Source organism: Ammospiza caudacuta, chromosome 7 (genome assembly GCF_027887145.1).
Source record: "Ammospiza caudacuta isolate bAmmCau1 chromosome 7, bAmmCau1.pri, whole genome shotgun sequence".
Taxonomy (NCBI): Eukaryota; Metazoa; Chordata; class Aves; order Passeriformes; family Passerellidae; genus Ammospiza; species Ammospiza caudacuta.
Window position 1 is genome coordinate 44,379,614 of NC_080599.1, and position 9,711 is coordinate 44,389,324.

Sequence of the window (9,711 nt, forward strand, 5' to 3'; positions counted from 1 at the left end):
AAATTAAATTAGAGGCAGAAGAGAAGAAGGGCAGTAAATTATGTGCAGTTTACATCCCACCAGCCTGAAACATATGCTCCCATAAAGCCAATTTCCACAAGCCTCAGAAGCAGGTATGCCAGATGAAATCTTTCTATTTTATGGCACAAGCAGGACTTTTTGGAAGCTGTTTTACCTGCACAAGCTGCACAAATACAAGCTACTGAAGACCCTCATCTGCCCTATCACCCTTGCTGACACAGCCTTCCCCTCTTCCGAGGTTAAACGCTTGACTTAGCACCCGTCAGCAGAGCACAGGTGGCTGCTCAGAGCTTGCTGAACACCAGGAGCCCCTGCCAAGGGAAAGCAGCAGGTCTGAGAGGCGTAAATTTAACCCTAGATGCTACATCTGTGGGGCCAGGCTCCAGAACATCCCACCTCAAGGGCAGGGCAGGGGGCTTTTCCCCACCTGGCCACGTCTCCTCCATCAGGAGGAGGTTTGGGGGCTGTTGCAGGATAGCAAAACCCCATGGCACCAGGGAAAGTTGCCCCCTGAGATCTGCCCCAGCCAGGATCACCCCAGTTTCTCCCAGATAACAACTCCAAGCTCCAGGTAGGAGGTTCAGGAAACTCCTGGCAGAGGGAGGGATGCGGATGATCAGATGAAGGTGGAGTGAGGTCCACCCATCACACCTCTTGTTTTGCTGCTTGGAGAGTTCTCCAATGCTCTACAAAGACACCAAACAGCTCAGCAGGGGGAACTTCAGACCTGCCCAGACTCACTCAATCACATTTTCAGATGTTTTGCAGTGATCAGGAGACAGGGACAGGGCAGCAGGGACTCTTCCACACCGCCAAGCTCGCCTGTGGCCCTAACAATTTTGGGAAGCATCTTCCAATGCTCTAAACAGAGCCCTCCCAAGAGGAGGAAGCAAATGGAGAAAGTTATTTCCCCCCCCTGCATGACCTGCTTTAATAAATGCACACTCAGTTCTTTTCTGCCTTTTTTTACTGAGTTAAGCACGGGCACGGAATTTCTGGGAAGTTCGCAGCGTCGGCGATCAAACCTCTTGTTCATGCAAGAGCCCAGGGATTTATGAGTGCCAAGTGCACTCATTAGAGGAGTGGGCTGGTCATTCAGGAACATCCAGCTCCCTGCCAACTCAACTCAAGTTGGAAATGCAGGAAAAACGGAAGGTTTGGTGCAGTGATCTTCATCCAACCCACTCCACCAGCCACTGGCTCGTGAGCCTGCTCCCCAAGAAAGAAAAGATACAGATCTTCCTTTTATGCATTTGCTATCAAGATAACCATTGTACTGCTTAAGGATGAAAGACAAAAGTGGATCTTTCTAACTACTCTCACCAAATTAAAGCTGAAGGAAGCTCCTGATAGCTCAGCTTTACTAATTCAGACTTTCTTAGATGGTTATGGTAATTGTCTTCTGGGTAATTTGTTTAAATTTGTGTGTAAACAAAGGGTTTGTACACATCTACAGCCCCACACAGAGCGTGTCACTTCTGAAAAACATTCCAGCCATAGTTCCCTCTTTTCATTTTCCCCTAAGAGAAAACCAATCCAAGGGCGAATTATGGCATTACCTGCAGCAGAAGCCAGTGCAGCGTTACAGGCCTCTGCAAATCAAATGGCCAGTTTTAATATTTCCTAAAGTGGTCCTCAAATGAGAAAAAGCCTTCTGTTTCCCTGCTTCTCTGAATGTCTTTGGGCAGCAGCTCAAGAGGCGTAACTCAGTTTGACGGCACTGGAGGCCACTGGCCATGTGCCCACATGCACCAGCATTACATCTCTGCTGGTCCCTCCCCCTCAGAAGGAGTCATTTCACCCAGTTCTGCACTTCATTATCTTATATAGGACTTGTTTTGGGGTTTTTTTTCCCCACTTTATATGTAAATATCCATCAACTTGTACCTGTCCACCTTTCTCTTACAGGAAGATTCAGCTAGGACACTTTTTTTCCACTTCCCAAGTGGTTTTTTTGGGATTTTTCAAACATGAAAATGGGAATCAAGTACTTGGAAACTACAAGCTGATAGTCTTCCCTAGCAAAAGGCAGAGGGAAGAGCAAGCCAAGCCTCCTATGAGTGGGGCAGCTTTGACAGCAGCTCATGCCCAGCCGGCAGGTCCAATACTCCTGGTCCTGGTCCGGGTGTATTGGCAAAGCTCATCCCCAAACACACATCATGGACTGTCCATCCCCAAACACACATCATGGGCTGTCCATCCCCAAACACACATCATGGACTGTCCATCCCCAAACACACATCATGGACTGTCTGTCCCCAAACACACATCATGGACTCTCCATCCCCAAACACACATCATGGACTCTCCATCCCCAAACACACATCATGGACTGTCCATCCCCAAACACACATCATGGACTGTCCATCCCCAAACACACATCATGGGCTGTCCATCCCCAAACACACATCATGGACTGTCCATCCCCAAACACACATCATGGACTGTCTGTCCCCAAACACACATCATGGACTCTCCATCCCCAAACACACATCATGGACTCTCCATCCCCAAACACACATCATGGACTGTCCATCCCCAAACACACATCATGGACTGTCCATCCCCAAATACCCATCATGGGCTCTCCATCCCATAATCATCTCCCTCACCATGTCCCACCCATGCCCTTCACCTGCCAGTGATCAGTCAGACTTAAACTTTCTGCTGCACTCATGCTCTTGCATTTGAATGCTCCTCACCCTAAAAAACCCAACAACAAAGCAACAACGAAGAACCCCAACAAAAACCCCTAAACAAGCCAACTCTAGTGTTTACTTCCCGATTTCCACCTGTAGCAACCTGAAACAAAGCAACAATCACAGTTTTGCTGTATCACATTATTCCCTGCCAACAATACTTTCCAGTGATGCTTGATAAGTCCTGTTTACCCAAACTAGCACAAGTAGAATAACACATGTCAACCGACTGCTTTTTCATTTAGGACCCTTAGCCCAGAGAAGGGGAAGCAAAACCCTTTCCCCATTCAAATAGCACCCACTCATGCCAGGAACGCCTTAAGTTAAGAAAACTTGGGTAAATAAAAGTTTAAAAGTTCTGACTCCTAGGAGATGTTTTACTAGCAATTCGATTTTCTGCTCAAGTAAGTGAGGTAAGTCCAGCTAGTTATGTTCCTACTTATAGTATTTTCATATACCAAGTATTTTTATTTTTTCCAGATCCGAGAAGATGAAGCTTTCTGCACTGGCCCCTATTCTTGTGGGAATATAAAGAGAAAACCATGCCTCCCCCCCTAATGTATTAGTGCCCCCTAATATACACCAGATGATCAATAAACTGCATAAAAATTAAATCAAACTGACAGTCTTTAAAAAATGGGCTCTAAGCAGAAACAATTGTTTTAAAGACTGTGGTGTCTGGAGTATTAAACTCACGTGCTGTTGTGTTATTAATCTCTTTGTTGGAAGCCGGTTGATTTCCCCTACCCGTGTCTGTCAACTAAACATTCAGCATCGCAGCCACAATGGAAGGGTTGATGTTTTGGAATGCAAAAAGGTTTTTTTGAGATGCGCTGTTGACAGTTCCCTTCCATGCCACAGCATCTTCAAAAAAGCCATCGCATCCCCAAAAAAACCGAGCAGGCAGGCAAACCCAAACCTCTGCCAGGGGCTGCGAGAGCGCTCCGGCATGAGTTTAGCGAGACGGGAGAAAGAGAGGAGCGCTGGTGAAGCCGCCAGCAGAGCGACACGGCAGCCGGAGCGGCCAGAGTTGCTGTTTTCCATTATTACCCAAAACACGAGCCGGGCTGAGCGTAGAGCGCTGCCTCCACCTGGAGCTGGCCCCGGCGCCGCCGAGGCAGCAGCGCCGGGAGCGGGGCCCGCGCCGGGGGCAGCCCCGGGGCGCATCCCCGAGCCCACAGTGCCCCCTGCGCACGGCCGGGCCGCTCCGGGGCCGCTCCGGGGCCGCGGGGGCAGCCAGGCACCAAGAGCGGCGAATCACCCGCAATCAGCGCCCCGGGGTGCGGGGCTGCCGTGCCCGGCTCGCCCCGCGGGGAGCCCCGGCCGCCCCCCGCGCTCCCCGGCCCGGCGCGGCCGCTCCCCGGCTCCCCCGCTCGCCGCCCGGCCCGGCTCTCCCGGCGGCCCCGCTCCGCGCTTTTGTTTGGGAAGCGGCGCGGCCGGGGCACGGCCGAGCTCTGCCCGCCCGCCGCCCAACTTTCCCCAAAGTTTTTCCCGGGGAGCGGAGGGGGTGCGGGAGCGGGGAGAGGGGGCGCGGAGCCCGCGGTGCTCACCCATGACGAGGCAGAGGCAGTCGAGGCAGATGAGCAGGGCTTTCTTGCTGCTGCTCTTGGCCGGGTTGTTGTTGAGCGCCGGGCTGCCCCCATTCTTGCTCTCCGGCGGGATCGCCTTGTCGTACTTGTAGCTCTGCATTATCGGGGGCGAGCGCCCGGGACGAGCCGTGCCGAGCCGAGCCGGGCCGTGCCGTGCCGGGCCGCAGGGAGCCGCTCGGAGCCGAGCCGAGCCGAGCCGCGCCGCCGCCGGGCTCGCACGCCGTGCGCCGGGGAGGTGCTGCCCGCGCCGCCGGAGCCGCTCCCGGCCTCTCCGGTGGGGCACGGGAGGCGAGAGAGGCAGGCGGGTCTTCCCAAGGAGAGAGGAGGGGAAAACAAAACAAAAAAAAAAAAAATCAAAGTAGCAAAACAAAAAACCAAAACAAGCCCAAAAAAAGGAAAAAAAAAAAAAAACAACCCCAATCACCGGGAAAGCAGCGAAGGGGCAGCGAGTGAGAAGTTTGCGGGTTGTCCCAAAGGCGGTGGAAAAGTCCTGGAGGAAAAGCCGGGGGGAAGGATTAAAAAAAAAAAAAAGTGTATATATATATATTTTATATATATATATATATATATATATTTGTGTTTCTGTGTGTGTATGAAGGTCTCAGTCCGGGAGAAGGTGCGGGGCGATGCTGCCCCGGGGGCAGGTGGGCTCCGCGCTGGGCTCCGCTGCGCTGCGCTGGGGGCTCCCGCCGCGCCCGCCCCGGCCGCTCTGGGAGCCACCGGCTCGGTTCTGCACTTTTATTCCGAGAGGCGCTTTCCTCCCCTCAGGAAAGAGAAAAAAAAAAAAAAAAAAAAGGAGAAGAAGAAGAGGGGGCAAGAAAAAAAATCAGTCACTGCCTCGGATGGGATATCCAAGTAAGCACAGCCCCTTTCCTGCATCTGACATTTTACATAGATAATTAGGTCCACATTTTTTTCCTGAGGGAAGTTTAAAAAAAAAAAAAAAAGAAAGAAAAAAGTTAGGAGCTAAGTTTTCTCTCGCAGACCAGAAGAAGGGTGCCTCTAGCGTTCGTTCGTACGGGAGTGCAGGGGGGAAAGGAAAACAACCAGCCGATCCAAGGCTGGAGGACTCCCGAAAGCTGGGAACGGTGCAAGGGGCAGAAAACTAACAACAAATAACTTTATAAGCATTTTTCTCATGTTTTTTTTTTCTCTCTGCCCTCCGGCTCTGTTCCGTGTGCTGGGGCAGGGATGGGGACATGATGTGTGGGGTACCCACAGACTCTGGCAGACCCCAGCGGGGTGACCCTGGACTGAATTCTGGCTGTGCCACCCTGCCAGGTGCCACCGCCGAACCGTGGCAGCTTTGCCCTCCCGCAGCACAGCACCACCTTCATCAAACGAGCGTAACGAGAGACTTGGGTGAGGGATTGTTGTGTTGGTTAATCGCTGGTTTGGTCTAATTAAAAATCATCAAGGAAGTAAAGGAAAGGTTTCCCAGGAGCCCGAGCTGGCAGGAGGGCAATGCTGTGCTCTGAGCAGGGGTGCAGGAGATGGGGAGAGAGCTGCTATCCCAGGAACTGCTCAGGATGGTGCTTAACCACTTCTCTTCTTTGTTTTGGGGAGAAATGAAGACCTCAGCCTCTCACCTATGTGCTGGCACATATCCTGCTGCATCCCTGGAGTTTCCCGGGCAGGGAGAGCCCCCAGCACGGCCACCCTTCCCTGCTGCTCCTCCCGGAGCTGCAGACTGCAGCCCGAGCCTGGGCAAGGGCAGGTTTTCCAGGAATCTGTTTAGACACATGCACGGGCATACCGAGGCCAGCCTGGCAGGGAAGAAGAACGTGAAGCGGCTGTTTTCAAATTTTACTTTTATATGTGTGGTGTGAAAAGAAAGGGGAAAACAGACCTTGGACGTTCCCCCAATTCTTTCATTCAGCCTCAGTGATGTGAAATCAGGTGCCACCTCCCACCTTGCTGTTGAGGGAATTCTTTTGCCCATTATCACCCCATGGCACTGAATACAAAAGCATCACTTTTGGCCCAAAATGGTGCCAATCACCCACCACAGGGACCAAGCTGGCTGTGAAGGACACATCTCAAGGTCTCTCTGTCTTTCCCCTGAGCGTGGCAGAGGTGTGAGTGCCTAATTTAGGCTCCTTGGATGCCTGGAGCAAGTGGAAAGAATCTTCACGTGGGAATTCTCCCCCAGTTGTGGGCACGCTGCCCAGCCCAGCTCATGTCCACTGTGGGGCCAAGCATCCACCTTCCCTCGCCCTTCAGAGCCTGGCCCTGCCTAGAGGAGCCCACAGATTCCAGCAGCTGCCTCCATCCTCCCCACATCCCCAAATCTGCTGATTCCCTGGGTTAAATTCCATTTTGCGTTCAAAGCAAGGAGAAAAAAAACCCCAAAAAACAACAAAAAATTGAAACTTATCATAGTAGCAGCAAATAAAATTTTAAAAAGAGGCTTTCTTGTACTTTCAGGAAAACTGAAATTATGGTTTTGTATTTGCATTTACAAGACCCCTCAGGCTACTTATGTTTGCATTTTCATAACAAAAAGATTGTGCTGTTAATTGATGCAAGCCAGGACACACAAATCTGAATCTTGGACAATTTCTTAAGGGAGCAGCAGCCACCACAATTGCCCAGTTCACATTTGACAATGGCTAAGTCAGCAGTGCCAAAAAGCAGCTTCTGTGCCTTTGTCAATAATATGCAAGAAATTCATTGGTAATAATTGTTTATTCATAAGTGGAGTTATCAAATACGCCATGCAAGAGTATCCTTCAAGACCTCAGCTTTTCCTTTCAGTCAGACTTGAAATTCTCACTGTGGACTGAGGTTTTGCTTTATATAAATAATTTGAACTAACTGAGTTTGTATTATTTGTGAATTTTCCTCTGCATTTTTGATGAAGAACTGATTTTCACCACCTTCCCACCCCAGCTGGACTAAACTTCTGGTAAACAAAGAATACGCTGATATAATTTCTGGGAAGATCAAAAATTGTCGTACCACTGGTTCTTTCCCAGATTTATTTCATAACCCAACAATTTGAAAAGAGGAATTGAGTTTTATTCATTCAGTCTTATAATTTTAAGAGAATCATCTCTTTAGGGCTATTCCTGGAATGGGTGAAGAGGCATGAACTTGTTGCTGCCCCTTTTACCTTTGTATCAGTGGGACAGGACTGTGTGGAAATCTCTTCATGACGTGTGAAGAACTTAAAAACTGAGAGGAGGTTTGCACCTTACTCACTCAACATGGTCCTGGTAAAAGGGTATCTGCCAAAACAACCCACCCCAAACCAAACTAAAAATCAACAGTAAAAATGTTCTTGTATTTACTTTTTTCGGGTTTTTTTTCTCCATAAAAGAAGGTGCTCAAGTGGGACAGTAAGGTCTGGTTTGGGACAAGAGGAGCCCAAACCTCTTTCTTGAGAGGTTGTGAAAGCTTGTGTTTCCACCAGGGAGAGAGTAGGGAAGGGAGAAGGCTCCAGATTCTGCTCTGAGGCTCATGGAAGTAGTTTATCCCACACATTATCTAACGTAAAAGAACTATTTGTTGGAGCAGGGAGTGAACCTGTAGCCTGCCCTTATGCTCCTGCTTACCCCATCCCATTCCCCTTGGCCCAGCACAGCTTTAAGGTGTCCCTACAACGTGTTCCATCCGTGGATGTGGATGTTCCAGCATTCAGCACTAGCTCTGGGGTGCAGAGGCAGCTGGGCAGCAGCACTGCCCTTGGCCAGCACTGTCCCTCTGCTCCTGGAGCTGCTCCTTGGCTGGGCAGGATGTGGCCCTGGTGCTCCTGGCTGCTCTACTCACAAGTGTAGAGTGTCCCAGAGTCCTGGAATGTTTTGGGTTGGAGGGAACAGTAAAGATCATCTCATTCCCCATGGGCAGGGACACCTTATACCATCCCAGGTTGTTCCAAACCCCGTCCAACCTGGCCTTGAGCATTTCCAGGGATGGTGCAGCCTGTGCCAGGGCCTCCCCACCCTCATACCTATATTTCTTCCTCATATTTCTTGCTCATACCTAATGTAACCGTGCCCTGTGTCACTTCAAAGCCATTCTCCCTTCTGTCACTCCATGTCCTTGTCCAAAGTCCCTCTCCACTTCTCTCGGATCCCCTTTAGGTACTGGAAGTAGTTCCAAGGTCTTCCTGGAGCCTTATCTTCTCCAGGTTGCAACTCTTCTGGTCTTCCTGATGTGCTGCAAACACAGATGCTGTTGCAGAGCAGTTTGGTGCCTGCAGTGTGCCCTTTGGGATGCTCATTTTGATGCACTGCCCAGTGCCATGCCACCCTTTTCCCCTCAGACCAACAGCCAGCTCTTCCTTGGGAACCCACTCTGCTTCTCTGTCACAGGGAGGATTTTGGCAGCAATTCCTGTGGAGAGGGGACACACAGTGTGGGAGGACCAGGCCCTGCCTATTGTATTTCTTGGAGCTGCTAATGACCATGGCTGCAGCAATCCTAAAATAAGAAAGTGAGCTGATTGTTATCCGTTATCTGAGATTGTTCCCCACCGAGGGGGGAAATTGGAGCACGGGTTACGTGCTGCACATCAGGTGGCCTGGCCTGGAGTCATGAGGCCAAAATACCAGTAAACTTCTGAAAAGTCCAAAGCTCAACCACCACTACCCTGTTCAGGGGTATTTTTAGCATCACCAGCTGCTTCTGCTGGAGAAAACTCCCTCAGAGGGGCTGGGAGTGGGGGCATTGCCCTGCCCAGCCCATGGCAGGAGGAGGTTGAGGGCAGGACACCTGCTGTGTCCCCTGCCCTGTCCCCATGCTGGACACCATCCCTGGCGCCAGGTTGTCCAACCTGCACAGTCAACATTGTCCTGTTAAATTTTTACAAAGGCTGGAGTTAGACCTGTCATTGCAGAGAAAGGCAAATAAAAGTGAAATCCAAGGGGGGCCCAGTTCTGCCCTCCCCAGTGCAGCTGGGAAGGATCAAGCCTCATAAACTTTCAGGTCATTAAAAAGAATTAGCTGATAAATACCATCCTGATGCAGCCTTTGGTGCTGTTCTGGAAGTTGGGGATCCAGGCTGATGAAGGCCAGGAGGGTGAGCCCTCAGGCACGTGCCTCAGTGACCCGAGGGCTGGGACATTCTGTGGTCAGGGACCTGTTCCTGGCATCACAAATCACTCGGGGTCAGCAACATTCAATTTGCCAACAACTTAAAGTCCAGTCTGTTTTGAAACCAGCATCTGTATTCCTGCCAAGTTTCACAACCCTAATTTAATTTAGTTTCCCCTAAATCTTGCTGGCTCTTGACATGATTGGGGGATTTCAATTCACGTTATTACAAAAATGAAAAAAAGAAATAAATTTCAAATTACACAATCACAGCAAACAGCTTGAAAATGTGAGCTTGAAATCTCATCTGAAAGATCAAAACACAGAAGCTGTAATAAAGGACGTTTAAGATTTTCTAAAGACCAA

At 50.3% G+C, this 9,711-nt stretch overlaps 1 protein-coding gene across 1 annotated transcript in view; it reads right to left on the reverse strand.

The window, feature by feature from the left end:
• The window catches only part of PLPP3 (phospholipid phosphatase 3), a 44,414-nt gene extending 39,780 nt beyond the window's left edge, over positions 1 to 4,634 (reverse strand). The window contains exon 1 of the mRNA XM_058808291.1: positions 4,271 to 4,634. Coding sequence (XP_058664274.1) covers positions 4,271 to 4,409 — 139 coding nt within the window. The 5' untranslated portion in view covers positions 4,410 to 4,634. The remainder of the gene's footprint in view (positions 1 to 4,270) is intronic.
• Between the last annotated feature and the right edge of the window lie 5,077 nt (positions 4,635 to 9,711).